This window comes from Crocodylus siamensis, chromosome 7 (genome assembly GCF_052110815.1).
Source record: "Crocodylus siamensis isolate JL-2025a chromosome 7, ASM5211081v1, whole genome shotgun sequence".
Lineage (NCBI taxonomy): Eukaryota > Metazoa > Chordata > Crocodylia > Crocodylidae > Crocodylus > Crocodylus siamensis.
Window position 1 is genome coordinate 89005706 of NC_143401.1, and position 27430 is coordinate 89033135.

Consider the following 27430-nt stretch of genomic DNA (forward strand, 5'->3'; position numbering starts at 1 on the left):
CCATTCTTGCGTTTCCAATTATTCCTTAGTCCCTCGCTAATTCATCTCAATTGTTATGGGTCAGGTCAGGGAGCTTTGGGATCCAGAGAGTTTGACTGCAGTCCTGATGGCGAGGAAAGGGGGACACCAGGCTGCCTGAGTCTTGGGCTTTCAAACATACCTGGGAATAACTTTAAGCATAGATTGCGGCCACTGATTTGGGTAGGAGCACATGCTTGAGCGTTTGTAGGATCAGTGCCTATTTCAGTAGATTTTGGTAGCGAGAGCAAGGATGCTTTCGGAAGGAACAATAGGAAAAAAGTTTGCGGATACCCTGAAAAAATAAAGGCAGGAAAAATCTGTTCAGTATCTCAGCAGTTTTCCTGAAATAATCCTGAATAGCTTTGTAGGGTGTTTGTGCCCAAAAGCTTGCAATCGAAGACTTTTTTTTTTTTTTTTTTGCAAAATTTTCCTGGTCTAATAAAAAAAAATCACCTCTACCACGAGTCCTGACTGAGTAACTCTGAGACACTTCTCTGTCATGGCTGTTGGCTTTCGTGCCATGTGATGGGAGGACTTCCCAAACTCGGGCCTTTTTCTCAGCTGGTGGGATTTTTAAGTGGCTTTCCCCATCTCCCTGAGGTCAGACTGCCCCTCCCTAGCCTAAAGACCTACTCTGAGAGGAAATTTGGGTGGGCAGAGTTTGAAGAAAACTTCCTGGCTGTTCGACTGCAAGTGGCTGGGCAGCTGTGACAAATCAATTTGGGAAAATAATTTCCACTCCAAAAAATCCTGTGTTGTGTTTGTTCTGGGTTAATATTCCAGTGCAGCCTTGAGCTCAGGTTAGAAACAACTGCACAACAGCCTGGTAGAAAGAGCCTCCGAGCAGCTTGAGGGCTGGCCTCTGCCCCCAGTACAAGAGCAGGCTTCCTAGTTTGTGTGTGTTGAACTTTTGAGCCTCCCAGAAATGTTCAGCCCACCTCACTGGCCTCGCACAGAAGCTAAGCTAAAAAAAATAAAACTCTCAGGCCACCTTCCAGGTCCATTTGGTGCAGGAGAGCGAAGGAGCCAATTAAGTCTGCTTATATCTCTGCCGAGCTTTATGTCAGTTCACGTGGTGCTTAGGGCGGCTGTATCAGGAGCGTTGCAGGGTGGGACAGGAGCCAGTCCTGTGCTTGTTGGGCCACTCCTGGACCTACTGCACAGATAAAGGCAGTATCTTCCCTAGTTGTGCTGTGAGCTTTTGTCCACATTTTCCAAATAAAGAACCAGGTGCACAGGTCTCACCTACGCACCCCAAAGCTTCCTTTGACTTCATGGCCAGAGTCACAACTGAGCTTGTGGTGAAAGGACCAGGACTCTGGATAAATGGATCTTGTTCCCCATCCGGCCACAGGCCTTCTACTGGCACGTGGATGCATGACGACGAATTAGGTTTTGTGAAGCACCGTGGGTTTCTGAACGGGAGGAGACTCACCTGTCCAGCACCCTCAGGAAAGGGAGAAAGTTTCAAGGGCTCGGCTCCTGTTCTCACAACGAAGTGGCCAGGCTTTAAAAGGTGCTGCACCCGTTGGAAGATCAGGCCGTTACTGCTGCAGCGGGATCCGCTGGGTGCTGAGTGCAAGAGCCGCCTGTCCTGAGAGCAGGATGAGGATGAGGATGATGCACACGCAGCGCATCCGTGAATATAGGATCGTCGATGCTTGTCCGCATCTCCCAGGAACAGGGTTGGTTCCTGCGCAATCTGCTGGGCACAGTGAGGTGCTGTAAAGAATTGATTTTGATTCCTGCTGCTTTATCTTTCAGATCTCAGATACAGCAAATCCATTTTTGCTGCAGAACCGCCTCGCTGCTTCTGTCTCCGCTGTCCATCTCATTCTGCAGCCTGCCGCTGTTTCAGAACTGGCAGGAATGGGGCATTTTGTCTCCTCTCTTGAGGTCTGACCCTCATTCCAAACACCAAGGCTGTATTAACTCTGACAACACCGGATATCATGGGCGACTGGTGTCACCTGAGTTGGGGGGGCATGTGCCCCCTCAGCAGCCAGTCAGCGACCGGGGGCTACCCTGCCACCAATCTTGCCGACTGGGAAGTGTGAGCTGAGCTCCCAGAAGTGCCAGCAGTGTTTCACCTGGCGCCCCCACTCCTCAGCTGGTGCTCGCAGGGGGGGCCCCAGCGCTCTCGCCTGCCCATCGCCTAAGTGGGGAGGGCTGCCTGTCAGGGGGTGCACCAGCACTCCCAGGGGGTGCACGTGCACCCCATGCACTGTCTATGCATTGCTACTGCTGGATATTCTTGTTTGTCATGCATCCAGTGGCTTTTGGGCCATGTCTATGCTCCTGCAAGTGCCACTGAGAAACGCCCCACGTGCCTCTTGCCCAGCCAGCTAACCTAAAGCAGGCAGGAGCCCGCGGTCCAGCGGCAACCCCTCAGGCTTCTCGCAGAAACAGAGGTGCGGAGGACAGTGCCACCTATCCTGCTCATCTCTGTTTCGGGGAGGAGCGTTGGGGCCTGGACCAAGGGGGCTGCAGCCTAGCTGGGTGCTCCTGCTTGCCTTAGGGCTGCGCGCCAGCCCCGGGGAGCATTCCCACCTGGCCTCTGCAAGGGCAGCGCCTGTCTCGCAGCCTCCCACGACACCGGGCTGAGACCCCCCCGTCCTCAGCACAGGAACCGTGGCGGGAGGCTCTGCCTTGCACCCAGGGAAGTGACTTGCCTGTCGGATCGCTGCCGATTTCAGTAGATTTTGGTAGTGAGAACTGGAAGGCAACCACTAGGACAAAGTTTGCGGCCCCTCCGCTAAATTAGAGGCCAGGCCCAGCCGCTCCGGTGCACAACAGCAGTCGGGACAGTCAAGGGCTCTCCCCCCCGCAACATCCTTTTTTGTTTGTGGTTTTTTTTGTTGTTGCGCCCATTACACAGCTGGGAAGACCGAGGCGGCGGCGCGACGCCCCGCCCCGTGGAAGGCGCGGGCCCCGCCCCCGCGCGGGGGGCGGGGCGGGGCGGGGCGGGGCGGCCGCGGCGGAGCGGCGCTGGCGGCGGCGGTCGGTGCCGGAGCCCGCGGGGAGCGCAGCGCGGCGCGGCCGCCCGGGCCCATGGAGAAGTACCGAGGTAAGGGCTGCCCCTGCTCGGGCGGCTGCGGGCGGGCTCCGGCCGTGCCCTGGCCCCGCGCCCCCGCACGGCCGCGGGCACGGGTGGGGCGGGCCGCGCCCTGGCCGTGCACCTGCGGGGCCGCGCGTCGGGTCGGCACGGAGGGCACCGGTGCCCCGTTGCCCCCTCGCAGCCGTCTCGCGGGGGGCAGAGTTTCCGGCTGCCCCCGCCGGGTCTGCGGCGCCCGGCGCTGGATGGACCCAGCCTGAGAAAAGCAGCCCTTCCCCGGGCGAAGCGCCCGCTGCGCCGCGGAGAGCGGGCGCTCGCCTGGGTCCGCGCCTGCAGGCGAGCTGCGTCCAGCCCCTGCGAGGGCAGCGTTTCGTGGGGCGGGGAAAACAGGTGGCAGGTCCCCCGCCCCAGGGCTCTGCGGCCCCCCTAGGGCCTGAGCCCGTCCCTGGGTCCCACCCGCGGGAGGAGGACCTGGCGCTTCCCCCTCTCGGGGGGGACGTCGTACCCCTTCGGCGCGGCAGTGGGACTTGTTCTGGGCGCCGTGTCCCCTCGGGATAGTTTAATGAGCGAGTCGGGGGAAACCGGCAGCGCCGTGCTGCCCGCCGTTTGGTTTCGTTCGGCTTCGTCGCTACGACGGCAGCGGAGCCAGGCTGCGGTGAGTATTGCCCGTCTCCAGCGAGGTGCGATGGGGCTGTGCGTGGGGGGGACACAAACTGGGAACTGTCGCGTTGAGCGGCCACGAAGCGTCCGCTACGCGCCACGTGAACGCAGCGTCCCGTCGGTGTCACCCGGGTGCGATTGCGCGGGTTGCGTGCTTGCTGAGCGGCGTTACGAAGGGGGCCGGTTCCACAAGACGGTTGCTGCCAGCGGGTTTTTTTAACCGGGTGCTGGGCTCGCAGACTGCATTTCACGCGAATGCTCGATACGACATCGGCGCAGCCCAAAACTGACATCAGAGGTGACGCGGTTGTATAGAAGTGCAGTTCGAATCCCAGCGTCGGGGCAACGGAGCCATTAAAATTCAGCGATGTTTTACGTAGCGCTTCAAAAAAATATATATGCGCGCAGCTGCGTCAAAGCGGTGGGGACGCGTCGAATAGTGAGTGCGACTTAAACCGGAGCCTTGGCGGCGCTTTTTCCACGAGTGTTACTAATGTTCACCTTTGGGAGCCGGCGTGCGACCATGCCGGTAGTGAACCTGCGGCAGAGGGGTTTGTTACCGCTCGTTTAGCAGGTGGACGATCAGCGCAGCCCCCCGTCCTCGGGGGCTGGTTACACTCCCCGGGTTATTTGGAGCGGGCTGGGAGAGGCGGGGGGAGAGCTGGGGATAAACCTCTGAGAAGCAAGAGAGAAAGTTGAAGTGGGCTGAGCTGGTAATGAAATGGGTTTGGGGCAAATCCTTTTAATCGGGAATAGCTGGCTTAGGCGCAGGCCTCTCCTGTGTGTTTGGTGCCCGCATTGGGGCGCTGCGGGGGTGTCCTGGATGCACATCTGGATGCTAGCGAGGAGTCCCGTGTCCTCCATAGCAGCAAGGCAGGGTTAACTCATGGGAGACGCTTTCGGGGTGGAGATGAAGCAGCTCCGCAAGCGCTTGTGAAACGCCAGCTTTTCACAAGCCCCGTGCGAGAAACCAAAACCACTTTTTAAATCTGGTTAAATCTTTAAATCTTTACACGCCAAGCTGCCGAATTCGTGTTTACACCCTGCGTGGGTTGGTATAAGATAGAGAGAGCCTACGGTAAGGACAAACCTGAGGGGGAAGAGGTCTTCCTGGCAGGTGAAGTCCTGCGATCGGCCACACGCGACCTCTGCGCAAAGCCCGGAGCAGCACCGGGATCAGCACTTCTCGGAGAGGGGTGAAATCGGAGGGCTGCCTTACCGGCCCCGCGATGCCCCTTGGGCCCCGCGCGCCTGAGGTCAGGGACTGGGGGTGCCAAGGCAGCCCAGCTTCTTCCTCAGAAACTCGGGAGCTCAAGACGTTGGAACTGGGTCTCGGCAGGAGCAGCCGGGCGGTTCCCTTTCTGCAGAGCCCGACTAAATTCAGAAGTGCCTCTTCTTGCTGTCTTCGGAGCGACTGCTGGAAAAATGTCTCCTGCCCATCTGGAGGCGGTGGGAGAAGCCGTCGCAGAGACTGTCCGAGCCAGCCCGTTTGGGATGCACGGGAGGGAGAATGCATGGGCAACAGGCAAGAGCTGCCTCCAGAGGTGCAGGAGAAACATGGAGGGTGTTAAACAGTACTCGATCGAATGTGAGTCTGATTTCTGATCGCGTCTTTTGGAGATGGAGACTCCAAGTGCCCACTTCAACCTGTGGGTTTCAGGGGAGCCAGCAAGCTCGGCCTTTCTTTTTGTCTGGGGCTCTCCCAGGACTTTGCAGGCAGAACCAGGTCTTGCAATAATGCCGTAGGGTGGAGGAGTGCCGGTGCCTCCTGCGCTGCATCTCTGTTAGGAGGGAGCTGGGGGAAGCGCAGTTTAGCACATTAACATCTTAGTGCAGGTAAGAGTTTGCCCAAGCGAGCAAAGGGCCTGTTTATAGGACAGCTGCTACTACTGGAGCTGTGCTGGCGCAGCCACCTTGGCAGAGCTCCCCGGTGAAGGTGCATCATATACGGGCAGGAGGGGTTTTTCTGCCAGAAAAGTTGAAGCACTTCGAAGACTGACAGGTGCCAGGACAGGGGAGCTGGGTGAGCCAGAAGAAGCTGCTTCCCGTCAGCCTGGCTGCATCCATACAAGAGGCTTTGCCAGCCTGTCTGCGGGGGCTGTGGGGATGGGATCTTTCCCCGACATGATTATTCCAGCCCCTTTTTTTTGTTTGTGTGCCTAGATTAGACCTAACACCTGCTAGGGAGTGGGAGAAGCCAGGGAGAAGAGCTTGACCAGGAATTCGTGGGTCAGCTCACAGAGGTAGTGAAGGCTAAGGATGTGGTAGTCACGGGGGACCTGAACTTCCCGGACATCTGCTGGGAAGAGCAGTCAGCCAGGTCTGACTGCTCACATAGGCTCCTAGCCCAAATGCAGGACCTCCATCTAACCCAGGAGGTGCACAGCCCCACCGGGGGAGACGCCTTGTTGGACCTGGTGCTGGCCACGGCTGATGACCTGGTGAGGGGGCTGCGGGTGCTCGACCCCCTGGGCAACAGCGATCATCGCCTGCTGGGATTCACCATCCAGCGCAAGGTGGCAAAGGCATGCAGTAAGGCAGCAGCCCTAGATTTTAGGAGGGCGGACTTCAACGAGCTAAGGAGGATAGTTGGAGAAGCGCTGAGGTCCCGGAGGGGAGGGGAGCCAGGTGTCCAAGGAGAGTGGTCGCTCCTTAAGGAGACGATCCTCCAAGCCCAAAGGAAGGTAATCCCAATGAGGAGCAAAGGGAGCAGGAGGGCACAAAAACCTCCGTGGCTTACCAGAAGCATCCGGGAATGTCTCCTTGCTAAAAAGGAGGCTTGCACCCGATGGAAAGAAGGGGTCATCACCAGGGAGGACTATTCTGTAGTTGCTCGGAGATGTAGGGGGGCAGTTAGGAAGGCCAAGGCAGAGATGGGACTGGGGCTAGCTTCCCAGATTCAGGACAATAAGAAGTCCTTTTTTAAATACATAGGGGGTAAAAAGAAGGTCTCGGATAATGTGGGGCCCCTGCAGGACGAGATGGGAGACCTGGTCATCACACCAGACGGCAAAGCTAACATGTTTAATGATTTCTTTGCCTCCGTCTTCCTAAGTAGGGACCAGAACAGCCACCTCCCTGCTGGGCCCCCTCGGGCCCTGGGGGAGGCACACCTGGGCCATGGGTTAGCGAGGATTTAGTTAGGGAGCTTCTGGAGGGGTTGGACGTATTCAAGTCAGCTGGTCCGGATGATCTCCCTAGAGTACTAAAGGAACTGGCCGAGGTCATTGCAAGTCCCCTGGCACGGCTATACGAGCACTCGTGGTGCTCTGGTGAGGTACCGGAGGACTGGAAGAGGGCCATCGTGGTCCCCATCTTCAGTAAAGGCAGGAAGGAGGACCCGGGAAACTATAGGCCGGTTAGTCTTACCTCGATCCTAGGCAAGCTGTTCGAGAAAATTATGCTGGCACACATCCAGGAGGGGCCAGCAGGGGACTGCGTGCTTAGGGGCAACCAACATGGGCTCATCAGTGGCAGGTCCTGTCAGACCAACCTGGTGGCCTTTTACGATCAGATCACCAGATCGTTAGACGCAGGGGCAGCAGTGGATATAGTCTTCCTGGACTTCTGGAAGGCTTTCGACACTGTCTCTCACCCCGTTCTCATTAAGAAACTGGGGGGCTGTGGTGTAGACACCCCCACAGTCAAATGGGTCGCCAGCTGGCTGGAGGGCCGCACCCAGAGGGTGGTGGTGGATGGGTCCTTCTCAACCTGGAAGGACATGGGCAGTGGGGTCCCCCAGGGCTCGGTCCTCGGGCCCGCACTGTTCAACATCTTCATCAGCAATTTGGACGAGGGGGTAAAAAGCACCTGCTCAGATTTGGTGATGACACTTAGATGTGGGGGGACGTGGGTACATTGGAAGGATGCAGCGGGCTACAATCAGACCTAGACAGGTTACAGGGGTGGGCGGACGAGAATAGGATGGGATTCAACACAGACAAGTGCAAGGTGATGCACCTGGGGAGGAACAACCGGCACCATACCTACAGGTTGGGGAACTCCCCTCTTGTCAGCACGGAGGCGGAAAGGGATCTGGGTCATCATTGACTCCAAGATGAACATGGGCCGGCAGTGTGGGGAGGCAGTCAGGAAGGCCAACTGCACCTTGGCATGATGCATCTCGAGCAGGTCCAAGGAGGTGATCCTCCCCCACTATGCGGCACTGGTCAGGCCGCAGCTGGAGTCCTGCGTCCAGTTCTGGGCGCCGCACTTCAAGAGGGATGTGGACAACATGGAGAGGGTCCCGAGGAGGCCACTCTATGATCAGGGGACAGCAGGGCAGGCCCTATGAGGACAGGCTGCGGGACCTGAACCTGTTCAGCCTCCAAAAGAGAAGGCTGAGAGGGGATCTAGTGGCCTGTTACAAACTAGTCAGGGGGGATCAGCAGGCATTGGGGGAGTCCCTGTTCCCCCGAGCACCGCCAGGAGTGACCAGGAACAACGGTCACAAGCTGGCAGAGGGGAGGTTTAGGCTAGATATCAGGCGGCGCAACGTCACGGTCAGGACGGCTAGGGTCTGGAGCCAACTTCCAAGAGAAGTGGTGCAGGCTCCTACCCTGGGGGTGTTTAAGAGGAGGTTAGATGAACACCTTGCTGGGGTCATTTGACCCCAGTACTCTTTCCTGCCATGGCAGGGGGTCGGACTCGATGATCTGCTCAGGTCCCTCCCGACCCTAGAAACTATGAAACTAAGCCGACGTGTTTTCAGTAGGTAAAAATGCGGTATGTATTTCCAAGCACAGCCCAAAGGTATCAACAGACGTCAGTGAAGCACAGAGAGATGAAGTGCTGGGAAGGAGCAAACGAGGCAGAGCAAAAACCTAGATATCCTCGCTCTGGCTGAGAGAGGGTGGCCTTGTTTAGGTGAACTTACACATGTGCGAGGGCAGGCACTTACAGATGTCACAGGTGTGCTGGAGGCCGGGGGCTGCGCTGAGCTGCTGCCTGTTGTGCTACTTGCCTTGAGCTCACTGGCAATCAGTGATCTGGTGTTTGCACCGGGGCAGCTTCTGCTAATCCAGACAGAGCCTAAATCTGATCACTGCTGGGCTCGGTCCCTTCCTTATGTTTTGCACTTGTTGTCCTATCCCTTCATCAGAGACTCTGGAGCGGGACGCTGCGGCAGCATCGAGGGTTGGACTCAGCGGGATCTGGAGACGGAGCCTTTTTTTGTTACTGTGAGTGGATTCCAAAACCACTGCCCGGCTCAATAATAGATCCACAGCAACCGCCCGCAGGCCAAATCCCGTCCCACGCCCAAGCCAGAGCATTATTTCCGCCTCTTCCAGCACAGATGCATCTGTAGCCTTTAAAAAAAAAAAAAAAAAAAGCAAAGATTTTGCAGGTGGTGGCTTGTGTATACGAGCCTGCCTCTCTGCACTTCACTGGGGACACTCAGAAGCTTTTCTTGTTTTGGCCTCGGCTACATGACAGGTCTGAGGACGGTAATGTATTTCCACTCCGACATCTGCAGTCAGCACAGGGGGCTTGTACTAGCCACCAAAGCCGGGGGGTGTGCGATGAGACCATGTGTGCGTGTGCGGGCTGTGAAGACCTTGACAGCGAAAGGGGCCGTATATTTGTGTTTGCAGCCCCTCCTCCTCCTCCGCACACGCAAGGAAACTGCTCGCAGTGCAGAAAGCCGGCGTACCGCAAGGTTCGAGCCTGCAAATCCCTGCCCCTGGGATGCTGTCAGTTGTGGGATGCACCCTGGTTTTGCGTCGCTGTGTCTTGTTTCTTTGTCAGGCCCCCACACCTTTCCTCCTCATTTGTTTTTTCCTGTCCTAAAACCAGAGGGTCTCTGCGTTGTGTCCCAGGCTGTGGAAGAGCAGCTGTGTTTGAATGACTTGCTTGCTTGGGGGGGTCTTGCTGGTTCCTTTCATGCAAGGCCCACGGTCCTGCAGCATATTGAGAGCGGACATGTCCGTGCTGCTCGCTGGGAGTGCTGCTGGTGCTCGCAGCCCGCTTTCGTGGCCTGAGTGGGCAATTGCTGCAAGTCAGGTAGGCTTTACATACCCTCCTCCCCCCCAAGTCCTTGTGGACTGTGCACACAAAGATATGTTTGAGTTTTTGGCTTTCAAAATGTAAAGCTAGCTGTATCTGACCAGTGCATGAACACTGCTTCCAAACTTCCAGCTCTGATGTGGGTCCGAATGGTTTGATCTCCTTCCAAATGTGATGCATGTTAAAGTTTGCCATAAGAGACTCGACAAAGTCACACAGTACGTGTGTGATGTACCCAGGGCCTAGGGTCCTTGTCTAACCACTTGGCCATCCTCCCTTGTTGGGAGCTGGACGGGACCTTGGGGCACTTGGGCCTTCCTTTCTTGTATTCCTGCTTTTGTCTTTTCCTCAGGAATATTATACAGCCCTGCTCTCTTCAAAAGGACAAGTCCATTTTGGACTGAGGGAAGGCATGAAAGTTTAAGGCTAGATGAACCGAGTCCCGTGAGTAGAAAGTCCTACTTGCTGCATGTCAGCTGCTCTGCAGTCGCCGCGTTGCGGTCCACGCTGTGTTACAGTGAAGTGGAAACCAAACGGGCCCTTTCATACCTGTGGGATAGAGCAGACCGTGAAACAGCTGCCAGCGAGCAGCTGACGTACAGTAAGTTTCCTGCCACTTTAACCACTTGATGTTTCCATGCACTAAAATCTGTCCCCTGGTGAAAGTCGTTCAGTCTCACACCTGTCCCAGCCTGGGAACGAAGAACACCTGCAGCCACTGAAAGGAGCAGAGACTGGGCAAGCCACGGGCATGTGCATAAGAAACTTTCTTATCTGAGGCTGTGCGGATGCAAAAGCGCCGCGCCTTCCTTCAGGAGTGATTTGTTGGACGTCTCCACGCAGCCCGCGTCGTGTTGTTTCGCCTGGGAGGGCGACTCGTCGCAGCTCCCGGCCCCGGTCGGCAGGGCCAGGTTTGTCCGACCCAGCCCGGGGCTGTGGTGAGGTGCGGTCTCTGCTCTGCTGCCCTCGGTGCAGACGCAGTTGCGCCGGCACAACTGGGCTCGTGCTGGCGGGGCTCGTGTGGCTCGGGGTGGAGAGGCAGAGTTCGATGATCCCGGCAAGGGCACAGCTTTGCTAGAAGAGGTTGCATCTGTGTGTGGGCTGCTTTGCCAGTGGGGGATACCGGGAGAGCCACGCTTAGTAGGCGCGGCTTGATTCTGCCACCGAAATGACAATGATATTACATTCTCTACCTTTTATTTGCCTTTTCATGGTTTAGCCCATAGAGCTCATGTTGTCAAGGGCTTTTTTTTTTCCCCTCTTCATAAGAGCCGCAACCCTTTTCCTCTGAGCTTCTCGCACTATTGCACGATGCTGGGAGCTGACGCCGCAAGAGAAACCCCAGCCTTGGTGTGACTGAATGGTGTGAAACGGTGCTGTGGGGGCGAGATGGGGATGGCGTGGTCAGGGCATCGTGTTCTTGGTGGCGCTAGCAGGGGAACGTGCCTTTTGTGGGTTTTAGCCTTTGTACTATACAGGTTCCCTGCGTGAAGGCGAGCCACTGAGAAGGGCAAGTAAATCATGCCACGCTGAGTGGCCAGGAGATTGGAGGAGGCCCAGGAGGAAGCTTGGGCTGAGACTTGTGGGATGAGCCTTTCTAAGCTGCCTGCTGTCTGTGGCATACCACCCTGGCTGCTCCCTGCGGGCTTCCTCTCTGACTTTTGCTCCCGGTGACACTTGCTTCTTTCCTAACCGCTGATTGCTGACCTTCCCCTTGGCTTCAGAGCGAGCCTGGGGGAAGCGAGTTGCACTGGAAGAGGCGGCCAAGCAGAGGAGCATCATGGAGCCAGCCAGCACATAATTAGTGGTGGGTGAGAATCGCCACCCCACCCTCCCAGCTCGGCTTGTTGCTGCTGGAGCCAGCCGTTGTAGGTGAGCAAGTGTGCAGAGCAATTTGCTCGCTCCGGGGCATAGACTGAGAGGTGGGTCAGATGCGACAGGCACGAAAGCATGCATTTTCAGAGGGGAGATGGGGAAGAGGTTTATACTATGGCAAGGAGGGGAACGAGGATGCATTGGAAGCCTGCTGCTCGGTGAGGATCCCCCCTTTCCCCGCCCTTGGGGGGGAAGAGGATGTCAAAGCACGGTGGCCTGCAGCATATCTGAGAGATGCCCAAGGTAGCTGGGATGCCACACGCAGCAAACGCTGCCTCTCTTAGCGGGGTAAACCAACCGTGCTGAGCTGCGTGCTGCGGCAGCTAGGCGAGGAGTTCAGGTGTCACGCTTGAGTAATGCCCCAGAATCGCCATGAGACTGGCTATAAACCAAATAAATGCAGGGCTCTCGTTCTCTGTCCTTGGGGTTTCTGAGGCTTAGTTCACCCTTGGGCCACATCTTGCGGCTCTTCTTTGTAACCATGAAGTTGAGGCTTTTTTTAAAAAAAAAATGAAGCTGAGATTCACACGAGTCCAGCAGCTGGGGTTTTTAGAAACGTCCCAAGTATTGTATGACTGCCAGCAATATGACTTGATCTGGCAGGAGTGTTAAAAAGGGGCCTCGTCCTTTCGTAGCACTCATGCCTTGTTGCAGTGGACATGGCCTGGCCTCCCTTGCATGACAACCAGTGAGTGATGATCATTTAGCAGAGCTCATCATTAAGTGGATAATCTGGCCTGCTGTTTCTGCAGCGGCCAGGGCAAGACTGGAACCACGAGTAATTAAAGCTGGATGCATTTCAAGAGTAACTGGTAACACTAATGATTGGAGTCACTTATTAGGTGGGGCTGATGGGCCATAATCACGGTGAGAGCAGCTGGTGCAGAGGCTGGTAATGGCAGCCTCAAGGAGAGGCCGATTTACTGTCTGTCTGCTGCAGAGTTGAGTATGGGGAGACAGCAGAGCTGAGCAAGTCCAGACCCCCCGGACCCCCACAGCTGGGGCTGTGGTCCCTGTCAGCCGGAGGAAGGCCCGAGAGCATCGCAATGACTTGGTCTGCGGTTTCAAACGCAGAGGATCTGAAAATCCTTTTTTTTGCACTGACCTAATTGCCTTCTTTGTAGGCAAAATCCCATCGAAAGCGTATTTGATGTTCGTTTGATGCAAGGCATTGTTGTCTTGGGTTATAAACGGTTCTGTCTGGAAGTCGGGATCCTCGTATTGTGGGGTCAGGCTGCGACTCCCACATCACGTACATAGTGTGGGCTGCTTGTGACTTTAATAAAAGATGGCATATATTTTCTTTTCTCTCTGGGCGGGAACAGTCTGCTGCTCTCGGGTGCTTGTTCTTGTTTTGATTATTTTGGATTTGGCTAAGGCAAAGCCATAGCATGCTTCTTACAGATGCCTGGGAAATAGCTGCCTGCGTGTCCTAGCTGGCAGTTCAGCCCGCTGGCTCCTTATCTCTCTTAATGTAAAGGTTCCTCCCTCTTTTAAAAGGAGATAGGGGGGCAATGAAAGATAGAAAAGAAATTAGGCAACATTTTCCAAATCCCTTGAATAGTGTCGGAGACTGAGGCTCCTTTTCAGTAGTGACTGAGATGCGTAGGAGCCTAATCTCATTGTGCAAGTCAGTGGGATTTAGGCTCTTGGGTGCCTAATTCTTGACTTTGAAAAGTCTTTCTGTAATGTTATGTGGTTTGTTCCGCAGTGAGAAGGTCTCGGTTTGGTTGGTTTTATTCTGGGCTCGTGTCTGGCGGGGTGAGAGGACGTTGGTCGAAAATGAAATGGGGTCACCCCCCTCCGGGCATCGTGCGGTCACGCAGGGAACTAACTAGGTCCCTCAAGTGTTATAGGACCATGCGTGTGTGCTGAGCCAAGAGGGCATTCAAGAACGTATCTCTGCGTTAAACCCTCCACACAAATCTTCCCCTTACTGAGTATGAAAACCATTATGACTTGGGAGGAAACAGCTGGCTGGCTGGACTCCTGGGGCTTGTTACACAAGGTTTTACTGTGTCACGGGCGGCTCTAAACCGAGCGCTTCTCCACCAGCGTGTTTGTGACTGGGAGCATTTTTGCTGAGGAATTGCATCCAGCCAGCTGCAGCCCTCCTGCTGTGTGCTGCTTCTGGGCCGCGTGGGGTAAACCAACCCAGCACGTCTGCTTGGCACCCGAGCCAGGCGACTCGAGCATCCGATGTTGTCTGTCCCATTGGGCAAATACAAAGAGAAGCTCGTTTTCCCCCACAGGTAACATGGGTCAGGCAGGTAGCGCCAGGTCTGAGCAGCCGCTGCAGCTAATTGCTGCCATAAAGCAGCAAAGGGTGGGTGCTTTTAGAAATCAGTCCCCAAACGTTCACATTTGCATCATGCAGGTGAGAGCTGCACTTCAGCGGGCTTCGACGGTTTGCACCGAGTGAAGATGTGGATATAAGTCTTCATAACTGTTAGTGTTGGCATAAGTGGCCTTTCTGCACTGCATGCTATGTTACATTGGCACTTGCTAGGAGCCCCTTAAACAGTACATACAAGCTGTCACTCAGCAGGTTTGCCAGCATGCTTTGAATTAAAAAAATCGAGGCCCTTTTCTTGCTTCCGGACAGAGCTGAGAGGAGAGATTTACAGCGCCTCACTCCATATCCATCGGGACGTGGCACTAGCGTGTTTTTGACGGTTAAAGGCTCTTCCGGGAAGAGGACTCTGAAGGTTAACTGGAGCCAGGGTCTAGCAGCATGGTACTGCGCTGCAGAGGCTATGTAGTGCTTACCTTGATATAGGTAGCAACAGTGAGGAAAGAGGGTGGAGAAATGAAGGCAAGTAGCTGCATTCATCGTAAAAAATGATCTGGGCTTGGTTTCCACTACGAAGTCACGTGATTATAGCTGTCTTGCTGTAAATTGGGCACCTCCTTTCTTCAGGCAAGGTTTACAGTGTGCGGTCTGTATACGTAAGGCTGTTCCCCGGCCCCAAACGCGCCGAGTTGCGGACGCTGCGGTCGTGCACGGGTGGAGGCAGTCCACCCCAGGTTCCCTTCCAGCAGACCGCTAGCTCTCTTCCCCGTGGTTGTGACGGGTTATAACTCACTATATGGATCCAGCTAGGTTGTGGCAGTGTGTGCAGCGATGTGCATTTCCCACGGCGGGGTGATCAGACTTTTCAGTTGGCAAAACTGGGGCCTCTGGTTTGAAATCCATTGCAACGAGTTAGCGTGCTCGAACTTCTATCTATAAAAGATTGTTTTTCCAGAAGAGAAAAAGCAATGCTAGGATAAAGCGTAACGCCTGAGCGTAAAAATGATAGGGGGGTATTATGCTGATTCCCAAACGGAGCATAATAAACCTTGGAAATTCAAAGGCAAGGTTACATTGAAAAGAAATTCGGGCTCCTTTAGGCAAGAAACTTATAGGTAAAGGCCCCTAGAGAAGTCTTCCCTTTACTGATGCTACAGGGAAGAATAAGAAAATCCCTTCTTTAGAAGCAGTTTATTTGAATCCTGACCATAAATGAGATGGTCGCAGTCACGTACCATATTCCATCCTATTATGTCACTACAGGGCAGAACCAAGATGCCCTGGGTACTGTAGTTGCATTTCTTATTGGAAATGATTCAATTTCTTTTAAGTCATCTTCACTTTGAAGTTTCTGGGTTGATAAGGCTTGATGATTAGCTCATCCCCGTAATGTTTGATTTACTCATAAATGACCGGTCTGGTTCATAAATGACCTTCACTACATACATGTTTCCCCCTGGGAATATCCATCGGTTTTGAAGGTCAACAGGAGCGAGAGTCCCAAACTGAATGCTACCAAGGGATATTTCTAAGGCTTTGAAAATCTCCGCCGAACATCAATGTCAACATCAAAGTGAAAAAGTGAACTTTTAAAGGCAGATTTCCCAGTACCCCAGAGCAGCGCAGAATAGTCTGAACGTGTTGCCCAGTTATGCTGCATTTAAAGTCTCTCCGTCTCTGCAGGGATTCCTTATTTGCTTGTTCCAATCCCTGTACTTCTCCGCCTCGTGATCCCTGATTTCGGTTACAGGTGTCTTTGCTGAAACGCGGTTGTGTTTTCTTTGAAGAGCTCTACCATCTGGGCTAAGTGACCCCCTCAGATTTCTTGAGCGTGTTTCGCTCTGTCTCGTCCCACCACTCATTTAATTCAGTTCCCTGAATTCAATAGACAGATTAGCTAGAGCAAACTAGGATCATTGGTGGAATTACCTCTCGTGTTGCGCTGACTCGCTTCCTTCATTATGCATTATTTGTATGCAGAATTGCTGTATCAAACGTACGTAGAAGCTGTGTCAAAAATGGCCTCATGTAAGAGTTGCCTGATCTTCTCAGTAGCCGATATAACAATAGTTAATAATTTAGTTTAATTATAACCTACTTTCTTCAAACACAGCATAATATGCAGAACCTTATTCATTGCCATTTTGTGCATTAGTTCATTGTTCAGACTATTTGGGATATAGAAGAGACTGACACAGATTACTAGCAGGACACAGGTCTCGGCCAATGCCAATTAATGAAAAGATTGACTCTCAAAGTCTCAGAAAAGATGTGCTTTCCTTAGTGAAAGTCCTGTACGTTTGGAGAGGATATGAAGTATTTTTCATGCAAAACAAAGAAGCTGAATTCTTTTTCCTTCATTGCAAACTAGATCCCAGCCTCCACAGTGCATAACAAAACAACGCCTTTAGCTGGTGCAGAGCCTCCGAATTACGCACAGTCTTGTTTTATATAAACACATGCTCTCATTACTGTTTCACCTTAGTCCTCCCTGCCGCCTCCTGTCCAGCTGGTTTTTCTTGCATTCATGTGCGTTCTCTTTCCGTTTTTTCTTACCAGGTGCGATGCTAGCTGTGATGATGTGGTTTCGTGTTGCCTAAAACCCACGGCAAACTCCTGGGCAGGCTGGATTTTGTAGCTCACTTGAGAGAGATGTGCTAGCTTCGTGGTGCCTCTTTCAAGTGCGGGAAAGAATTTTTTTGTCTACTTAGCAATGGAGTCCCACACAGATCCTGCAACTCGGGTTCAACTCGTGGGTGTCAAACTCATTGGCCCTGCGGGGTGGATGGGTGGCATAGAGCCAGTCCGCGGGCTGCCTGAACGGTGTGGAGCCAGTCCTGCAGGCCAGGTCAGGCTCACAAACCCTTCTCCCTTCCCTCCCCGTGATGGATACAAAGCATGCAGCACCTGCCTCAGCTGCTCTGGCACTGCGCTGCACGTGTCCTGGACCATCTGGCCCAGGTGCTGTGTGTGGTGCAGTCCTGGACCAGCTAGAGTGGGCACCACATGCAGCTTGGACCCTGGACCCTTTGCCTGCGGCCAGTCCAGCATGCGTGTCAACTCAAAATCTGGGGGGCAATATTGTTCAGATTATTTGGGATAAGAGAAGTGGTGCTGGCTCCTACCCTGGGGGGCTTTAAGAGGAGGCTGGATGAACACCTTGCTGGGGTTGTTTCACCCCAGTACTCTTGTCTGCCATGGCAGGGGGTCGGACTCGATGATCTGCTCGGGTCCCTTCCGACCCTAGAAACTGTGAAACTAAATCTGCTCTCTTCTAGCTCTTCTAGCTTGTGGCCATTATTTCTTGTAACCCCCTGGGGGCACCTTGGTGAATAAATACTCACCAATTCCCTTCTGTGCCCCCCTGACGAACTTATAGGCAGCCACCAGGTCGCCTCTCAACCTTCTCTTGCGGAGGCTGAAAAAGTCCAGTTTCTCTAGTCTCTCCTCGTAGGGCTTGGCCTGCAGGCCCTTAACCATATGAGTGGCCCGTCTCTGGACCCTCTCCAGGTTATCCGCATCCTTCTTGAAGTGCGGCGCCCAGAATTGCACGCAGTACTCCAGCTGCGGTCTGACCAGCGCCCGATAGAGGGGAAGTATCACCTCCTTGGACCTATTTGTCATGCATCTGCTGATGCACGATAAAGTGCCATTGGCTTTTCTGATGGTTTCGTCACACTGCCGACTCATGTTCATCTTGGAGTCCACTAGGACTCCAAGATCCCTTTCCACTTCCGTGCCACCCAGCAGGTCATTTCCTAGGCTGTAGGTGTGCTGGACATTTTTCCTCCCTAGATGCAGCACTTTGCATTTCTCCTTGTTGAACTGCATTCTGTTGTTTTCTGCCCACTTGTCTAACCTGTCCAGGTCTGCTTGCAGCTGCTCCCTGCCCTCCGGCGTGTCCACTTCGCCCCATAGCTTAGTGTCATCTGCAAACTTGGACGGAGTACATTTCACCCCCTCGTCCAAGTCGCTGATGAAGACATTAAAGAGTATCGGTCCAAGCACCGAGCCCTGCGGGACCCCACTGCCCACACTCTTCCAGGTCGAAACCGACCCATCCACCACGACCCTCTGGGTGCGACCCTCCAGCCAATTCTCCACCCACCGGACTGTGCAGTCATCCAAGTCACAGCCCCTTAACTTGTTCACCAGTATGGGGTGGGATACCGTATCAAAGGCCTTCCTGAAGTCCAAGTATACGACATCCACCCCTCCTCCTGCGTCGAGGCGTTTTGTGACCTGGTCATAAAAAGAGACTAGATTGGTCAGGCACGATCTGCCTGCCACGAACCCATGCTGGTTTCCCCTCAGCATAATTTGTCCTGCCGGGCTCTCACAAATGTGAGCCTTGATGATTTTTTCAAAGATTTTGCCAAGGATGGAGGTGAGACTGACTGGCCTATAGTTACCCGGGTCCTCCTTCCTCCCCTTCTTGAAAATGGGAACCACATTGGCCCTTTTCCAGTCCTCCGGGACTTGACCCGTGCGCCACGAGCGTTCAAATATTCCCGCCAGTGGCTCTGCAATGATGTCGGCCAGTGCCTTCAGTACCCTCGGATGGAGCTCATCCGGGCCTGCCGACTTAAAGGCATCCAGTTCTTCCAAGTGAATACCAAGAGCCAGATGATAGGGATATGTGGGCCAAGTCCAGCCCCTGGGACCTACCTTTGACACCCCAGCTGATTTGAAACCTGATGTAAATGTAATGATTTCTGAGAGCCAGTCTTGGGTTTCCTTGGCTTCTGTACAGCATAAAGCTCTTTGTTCAGAGCTAGCCTTTTCTAGAAAAATTCTGCCAGGTTAACTACTTGATGATCTCAAATGTATCTAGTTTCCCTAGTGCAAGTCTCTAGTGCCCGAGTTATTGGTGGTCTCTCTGAGCCAAGTACACAGAATATGTAAGTGTATCACAGTGCCTAATTTGAGAAGCTGAATTTATAGCTATTCCAACCTAACTCAGCAAGTCCTTGGTTCACGGGGCAAGCACAGATGCATTTAAAATGGTTAACCCTTGCTCATCATGATTTAGTTTAGGTTGATTATGAATAGATGAAGCTAAACGGATGTGAATAATACCATACTTTCATGCATACAATGCATTATTTGGAGTGTGCGTTATATTCAAAGAAATATGGTAAGAGCAGTCCTGCCATTACTGTGCAAAAGCTAACATCAAGTCTGATTGTGATCTACAGTGAGCAGGTTCTGCGCCCTTAGCTACTGAGACTCAGTTACTTATTACAAGGAAACATCTTTTTTTCTTCATCCCGCCTTTCAGAAACCTGAACATCTTATTCTGAAGCATGTTGTATGTGATAAAATATGGTAATTTTAAATGCGTTTAGTTGTGTCCACACTGGAGGTTTGCTTTAATTCTGCTAAATCAATTAAAAAATTGGTGTTTTGGCATCAGTAGAGTTAAGTCGGTGTGCTCTCCTTGTAGGACTAGCCAAGACCTACTTGTAGGATCTGAAGTAGGAGTGAAGGAAGGAAAGCCATCAATCAGCTTTCTAGCACAATATTGTAAAGTCTGAATTCTCGCAGCTGGCTGAGGCCAGAACCAAATGCTTTATAGACCCAGCAGATAGTGAACAGCAGTAACAGCCTGGTTGAGTTATTTGTGACCCCCAAAATACAGTACTGCAGTGTCAAACAGCAACATCTTCACTTACAGGCGCCGGGGTGTTCAGTCATGCGAGCAGGACTTCCAGGTTGCTTACTGAGTGCCTAGACGTTTTGACAGCTCCACACAGCTAATGAAACGAAGTTGTTCACACAATTGAGTTTGCATTGATTGACTGTTTTCCATTTTAACAATTATTTTCCCTGTACAAAACAGTACATCTGATGGGTAGTGTATCCTACTCGAGAACAGCTCGGTGACATCTGGTTTAGTTATTTGGACTTATTAAAAAATGTTAAATCAAGAAGGCGCTCCATGGCTGTATAATTGTACCTCTCTGGGGATTCTTAAAATGCTAATTCCCCAGTTAGAAAATCTCAGATCAGTTCTTATGGCCAACCACAAAATCTTTGCAGTTGCATTTCATTCCCAGGCTGGACTGAGTTTTTGTTGGAAACGGTCTGTTTTCAACATATGTTCTTGTTTTCTCCAATAAACATAAATGTCTTGTTGGCTTAAATTTAGAGGAAGCAGAAAGGAGCTGGTGTCACTCCAGCAAAATCAATGGAGTGACTGTAGGGATTGGTTTGGTCCTGAGATTTTTACATAGGATTTACTGTGAGCTGACCAGTTTTGTGGATGAATTTAACTGTGTGGGAGGTGGCAGTGATAATTTTTAACCTAATTTTAATCTAGCAAGAAAGTGTCTGGATTAGAGGATTAATATGATGAATCGTTAGCAAAATATAAATATTGATATTGCATGGCATAAGTATGATTAACCTGACTAAAATTTCTCTAGAAATAATTAGGATAATCAGTGGGCAAAAAAGAAGATCTAGTTTTAGAGCCGCACATTGCATTGAGTTACTTTGTTTTGCATTCCAGCGGTGCAGCGAGCCACCGTGTACGTACATAGCGAGAGAAAGTCCTAACACCATCGGGCAAGGCTGGCCAACATTTCCTATGAAACCTAATTCTTGAGGAATCTGATTTCAGAAAATTTCTGTGTTGGATTTTCAGAATTTCATTTCAGAATGTTACTTTCTTTTTTACTTTTCCATTTATTTCTTGAAAGGTGCTATTAGGTAATTAGGACTGGGAGATTAAATGAGAAATCAGTGGGCATGTCTACATGAGCAATTAATGCAAAGCAATAAACTCCAGAGTTTATTGCTCCCAGGCGTGCCACTTGAATGTGTGCCTGGGACTGCAGCACATTGAGCTGGGTCAGAACGGCCCTGGCTGGCCGGGGGCCCTGGGGGTCATCCTGACAGCCCGGGGCTGCTCTCCTTTCCCTCCCTGCCCCCTGGTTCAGTGTGCTGTGGAGGGGCTGGCTGCACTGAAGCACCCTCGGTACCTGCCAGGGCTGCATCTACACATGCACTGCTGCGGAGTAAATAACTTGTATTTACAGGTGCTGTCCTGCTGTGGAGTTAATTAGTTCACTCCAGCCTAATAGGGATGCACATGTAGATGTGCAGTGGTTACTGCAGAGCTACTTAGTCTTCACTGCAGTAAACATCTCATGTAGACATGCCCGCTGTGTGGAAGATCAAGGTCTCAGGGTCGGACTAGATGATCTCTTGAGGTCCCTTCCAGCCTTACTGCCCTATGATTGAGGTTTAGGAGCATGCCAAGTCTTGAGTATGGCTCAGTCACCAAGCAAGAGAAGTGGATAAATTTTGCAGGGGAGCTAGACAGAGGTGGTCTAGCAGTGCCTTCCTTGCTCTGGCCACATGTCCTCCATCAGTTAAATCAGTGATGGGGAAGGGTTGGTTCCCAATAAAGAATCCAGGACAGTCCCCTGAATGCTCGTCACCCCTTGGGCAAATGCTGAAGTGGAAAATAGCACTGAGCAGTAGTTGCAGCTCTTCTGGACAGAAAGCAAACGCTAATTTATCCATTTTAAATTAAAGGGAATTTCACAGGTGAGACTGTAATTACTGAGAGAGGATGTCACCATTCTTATCTGTGCAGCCGAGATAAGCCATCCAAATATTTCTCAGTTGCTGAACATTTTCTAAAAGCAGGTGATAAGCTTTCAAGTTTTTCAGGCCTGATGTCATGGGAGCGTCCCAGTGTGGATTAAGGCTCATCAGGAAGTAGATACACTGTGCTTTTCTAAAACAGGTACGAGCCAGTCATCCGGTAACTCCAGGAACAGGTAAATTCCCATCACTCGGATCCCCTGAGCTGTTAGCAAGTGGAACGTGGGGAGGGGGATGCAGTATGTGTATGAGACAAGATACAGAAGGGGCTTTTCTTTTTTTAGTAGCTAATCCTAGTAGATGGTAGAAACCTAGTGCATACAGGTGAACCAGGAAGGGCTGTCTGGTGCTGACACCCTGGGTGTTAGCTTTCCTGATGACACCGCTGTTGCATAAAGGCAGCGCAGTCAGAACTAGGAAGCTTCAGGGACCTGTTTAAGGGGGCTGATGCACTCCTCTCTTGCTGCTGTCCCTAAAGGACCTCAGAGCAGGGGGAAGCCCCAAAGCTGCTCCTGCTCAATCCAGCTGCAGGGAGCTGGGCTCAGCTGGGAACAGCGGCAGCGACGTGCAGTCCTCTTCTCCCAGCCCCTGCTCCCTGCCCGCACCTCTCCTGCACGTATCCCCTGCTACGGGGAGCAGGCACTGCAAGGAAGGACCTGATCACTGCTGCTGCTGCCCTTGACTGATGCAGGCATGGGGGAGCCCAGCTTAGAGCCACTCCTGCTCATGGCCTGACCCAGGCTCAGTGAAAGACGGTGCCAGCAGTGTGCAGGTTCCTCTCTCCAGCCTCTGCTCCCAGCCAGCAAGGGACACTGGAAAGTGGTGGGGGGCAGCAAGCAGGAGGTGGAAGAAGGAATCTACTGACCCTGTACCTGGCTAAGCAGGGCTCCCTGCACAGCTCCGGAGATCCCCTCGTGCCTGTGTCCGCCAGGGGCAGCAACAGCATCACGCAAGCTCCCCACAGCCCTTGGCTGGAGCAGGACAGGGGTGGCTCCGTCCCCATGCCCCCTCCCCAGCCCAGGTCAGCTGGGGGAGTAGCAGTTGTCAGTGCAAGGTGATCTTCCCCCACCTTATATACCAGCTCCTTGCCCAGTGTCCCAGTGTCTTCTGGCCCTCCAGCCATGCCTTGCGCCCATCCTCTCCCATGGTCTGAGAGGCAGCGTGCTATACCCCACTTCACTAAACCCTGGATCCACCCCTGGGAGCTGGCATAGCTACAGAATCAGACACTGGAGATGGAGATGTCCTGTTAGGCCACCTCAAACAGTGGGCCACTAAAGCAGACTGCAAGGGCACAGGCGAGGCAAGTGGTGGGGTAGTTAAATACCCCCTTGGGTGGGCGGCAGCATTGTGTGAGAAGCCAGGCTGCTCCATGCACACGACCTCCCAAATGAGAGGCACCACTGTGCAGCCCTGTAAGGGAGTTGCTGAGCTCTGTTGAGTGGCAGCTCATCGACCCAGACGCAGCGCTGTGCGAACCTGGCTCTGCTTGCTCCCTAGCTCAGGACCGGGCATGTGAATTTTAGAAATTCATATCCACGCACGTATTTTTTACACTTTGATGTCCTAGGCATTGTTGTTGACTTTTTAGTCTATACTGTACAACAAATCTGACTTGATGAGAAAAATATCAGTAGCTTTAAGAATGATTAACGTAGTGTTGAGGTCTCCTTAGAGCAGGGAAACACTGATGCAATGAGCATTAATCCAGGCAAATTCTGATCTCCTATCACAGTGTTTATTTCACAGCAAAGATAACTGTAGTTAAGTGGTGGGAGAAAATGATAATAATGAGTCCGGCAGGGAGAGAGGAAATTGTATTCCTGTCTAGTAACAGCAGAAGGATCCAAACATGTGGAAAATTCAATTCTATGGAGAATGAAGTTGCTCTTATGTAATCGGGATCAATGGAAATGAGCTGATGTCAGTACTGGACTGGTCTAACAGATGGGTGGAAAATTGGATGGCAGCATCATCAAAAAGGGACCTGATAATAGGAGGAGGAAGTTCCATACAGGCTGCTTTTCCATAGGTTGTCCCCAGGAAGGGTCTGAAATGCCATTGAAGTCAGTGTGAGGTTTTCCATTGACTTAAGCGGAGTTTGGATCAGGTCCTAAAAGAACAAAGCCAGAAGAAACAGCTTGTGGTGAAAACCCTCATTAAACCCAGGAGTTGGAGTGAAATTCATTTCTGTGGAAAGGGTCAGCGCAAGGTCTGTGCATACCCAGAACGGGGCTCTAGCATGGTCCACAGACAGCCCCACACCTAATAGTGCTGTGTTAGCAAGGGCAGCGGCAGGTGGGACCGTGAGCTCTGGGAGCAGCTGTGCTTGTGAGACGGAGCTGGGGAGGGAAGCGTGGAGATGACCCCAGAGACACTGGCATTGAGAGTGACAGCATGGCTTGGGGACTGGACAAACAGACTGGGAATTTGATTTAATTCCCCAGGGCTGGACAGGTCCCCTGGAATTCAGGTAAGTAGCAGTCAATCGCACCGCCCTCCCGGGGGATAATCCAACCTTAATTAATGAACATTTTTTAAGAGCTTCCAGTCTCTGGAGCAAAGGGTATTCTGTACATGCCTCTTACTTGTATTGGGGCGAAGTTATATGAACAGGTGCTGGGGGCACGCTGAGAGAGCGGCAATACCGCACTACTGGATTGCCTCACTGGGGACCAGTACCAGCTGCCAAGCGTTGGAGCTGCTCCCAGTGAAAGCCACCTCTGGGGCCTTCACTGTCCTGGATGACTTCGGTTGTTAATTAACCTGTTCTAATGACCTGGCCCAGGCTCCTTATTACTCATCTAACAGGTGCAGGATAGGCTACCAGCACCGATTCTTCTAATATTTTGGGGAAGGAGCAGAGGGGCAGTTGTTTAATTTGTCTTACAAATGAGGATGAAAGGAGTTGAATTCAGAATTTGGTGAATTTGGAGCACAGATTGCGTCTGGGGCAGCCGGGCCATTGGGTGAGGCTAACGAAAATGCCGCATCACTAGGGTAATTCATTGAAATGCAGAATATCAGCCAACCGGACCAGCAGACATCGACTCAATGGGACTTTATGGCTGAAAACAATGGGCCCTTGAGAGAGTCTCCCTAAACGAAATTGTTTCATCGCTCTGAATTGGGCTAGTGTGCAAGAAAAGATGCCTTTGATTCAGCGAGTCGGGGGGGAAGCTACCAGCCATTCAGCATAACTGGACCGAGCTGCCGCGTGGCGTGGGATGGGCGTGTGGGTTCCAGTTAACGGAGGAATGCCACGGGCACCGGGCAGGCGGATCGAGGGAAGGATGGCATGATCTCGCCACCGGCAGTTTCCAAGTGAATAAGATCAGAAGGAAGAGAATGGGCAAAAGAAGCTTAAAGCCGACGAACTTTGTCGCACAAGTTGGCGCGCGGCTCCAAGAAGCGCCAGTAAGCCTCATACCGAAATGATCAGTCGCTCGGTCAGTGATTGCTCCCCTGGAGGAACAAGGGAGACCTGGACAGTGCAGGCTTAAGAGCCTCCAAAATGACACGAATCAGTTCTTCTTTCCCACGCTTCTGGGGACAGGGATTGTCTTTTTGTTCTGCGTTTGCACCCCCTACCAGTCCATGACAGTGGCTTCGAAGTGCTGTTGTCATATAGATATTATTATTAGTTTTCACATTGTTTTTCTGGGTTGACTAGTACAAATGCATGCAGGGATATGGCTTTAAAAGAACAGTTACCCCCTAGACTACATTGAAGAGCACAGACATGGCATCGGCTCATCTTGAAAGACATTTGTGTGCAGCGGAGAAGCCGTTCTTCAGATGCAGCCCCACAGGTGAAGACTTCTAGATGCTGCAGGAATGCAACGGCATTTCCTTTCTGTCTACGCTCTATTCAACCCCGTTGAAAGTTGGCGTATGCCTTCTCTAAGAAACAGCTGCTGAGAAATCTGGGAGGAAAAAATATTTTCTTCGCATAGTGGGTGCTCTGAGAACAACCAGCTGGTTGAGAAGCCTGCCAAACCTCCACGCAGTTGTGGAAATGTAGAGTAATGGGGCACAAGTGGACTGTGAGGCCTTTTCAGAGTTAAGTGTGAATGCCTCTTAATATTGGGAAGGCAATGAATGTCTTTTTTCAGAGCAAAAGTAAATTAGAAGGGAGTGACTCTGTCTGTGCCAATGAATAAAGTCTTTATTCTGCAGGACTGACTGTGTCCATGGTTCTGGACATCCTCTTGGGTCCTGCCTCCTGCGCGCAGCTCTTCTGCTGCTTCTTGGCCCAAACATGGCAAACGTCTCTGTTTGAAATAGGCCAATCAACTTAAAAAAAAAAAAAAAGGCTTACATATATGATTTTCCTGGTTAATTTTGAAACCAATTATTCTTGGTTCGTTTTGAAAGCCTAACTGTGTCCCATTGAAATCAGTGTGAAAAATCCTATTAACATCAGTGGGATTGGGTTCTGGTCCTGGCAGGCCAAATGAAGTCATGGGGAGATGGGGAAGGGCTTCTCTACTTGAAGTAACTTCTCAGTAGAAAATGACATGGCCGTGAACTGAAACTTGCCAGGGAAAAAAGTAGATTTTTGTTGAAGCGGTTAATTTTCAGAGAGGAAAGCTGAAATGAAATATTTGGGTTCTGGTTGGTTTGACCTGAATTGAAATATGTTTGTTGAACTGATCCAAAATGCCAGGTTCGTTCTGCAGCAGTGCGATGTCAAACCGAGTCTCCCGTGATGCAGAGACGCTTGAAATTTTGTCTTGGTGTTTTAGGACTATGACCAGGCTAAAGGGTGGACAGTGAGGGGAAGTGTCACTTCAGCTGTTCCTTCCCAAATCATTAGGAAAACGTGTGAGTTTAAATATCAAAGTTTCAGGCACCAAAGGAAATCCAATCTTCAGTGAACGTTAAACACAATGCAATCTCTCACTGTCATGCCTATGAGTAAAGTGGCATTGGCATCTCATGGACTTCTCTTCTTATTCAGCAGTGTTTCTGCAGACAGACTGGTAAGGGTCCTGATCCCCGGGCTGCTGCAGTCAGGAACAGCATATTCTTGATTTCTGGGAGAGCAAGCTAGGAGCCACGGCTCTCATCGCTGCAGCAAATAACTAGTTAGCAACGATCATCCTGGCCTCAAATCCAAGTTGACTCTGAATTTAAGATGACAGCCCCCACACACAGTTAATTTTCCATGTAAAGCATCTAATTATTGGAGGGTTGGCTTAAATTCATAACCCCACAACACTGGGGGCAGGGAAAGCAGCAGCAGGGGGTGCAAGCAATGGGGAGACAAGTGGCAGAGGGGGCAGCCAGCTCTCCCTGGTCTCTTGTCCCCCTCCCACACCTTGTCTCCCACATGCACGTGCTGCTGGCTGTCCCCATTACCACCCCATGCTGCGCTCCCAGGGGGCTCTGTGCTGGGTCCCTGATTCAACAGGGAGGTAAGGAGCAGCGCAGGGTCCAGGGTGTGCAGCAGTGAGGGGGAATCAGCCCAGATCCGGAAATCAGCAAGTCCCAGCAGCGATTCCCTTGCCATACTCACTCCCTGCTTAGCTGGGCAGCTATGGGGGAATCATCCTGGAGCCAGACTTGCTGGTACCTGCAGGTTCTCAATTTTAAGACAAGACTTTGTTTTACTTCGTAGCTGTTTATTCTTAGGGTTGCACTTTTTTCCATCTATCTGGTCCTTTGAACTTGCATGTATGCAAGCTCTTCCTTATTAAGTACCACGGTCCTCTTCATATGAGTTGCCCCATATCTTTTGAACATGGATGATATATTTCCTTGTAGGGCATATTTTCAGTCCATGTCTCATTTTCCTTAATACTTTATGTCAATAGTACCATGTTATGATTTCTAGTTAAAAAAAAAAGAGAAAGTTAATGTGTTGGTCTGATAGAAGGCAGGGAGAGGGTGGCACCTTA

At 52.0% G+C, this 27430-nt stretch overlaps 1 protein-coding gene across 6 annotated transcripts in view; it reads left to right on the plus strand.

Moving 5' to 3' along the window:
• The first annotated feature begins 2986 nt into the window (after positions 1-2986).
• Positions 2987-27430, plus strand: part of AFAP1L2 (actin filament associated protein 1 like 2) — a 103394-nt gene continuing 78950 nt past the window's right edge. For 5 of the 6 annotated variants that reach the window (XM_090058491.1, XM_090058484.1, XM_090058485.1 and 2 more), the window contains exon 1: positions 2987-3088. In XM_090058491.1, coding sequence (XP_089914617.1) covers positions 3073-3088 — 16 coding nt within the window. In that variant the 5' untranslated portion in view covers positions 2987-3072. Of the gene's footprint in view, positions 3089-3529; positions 3732-27430 lie in introns of those variants that run through there. The other variant, XM_090058489.1, reaches the window with a different exon arrangement.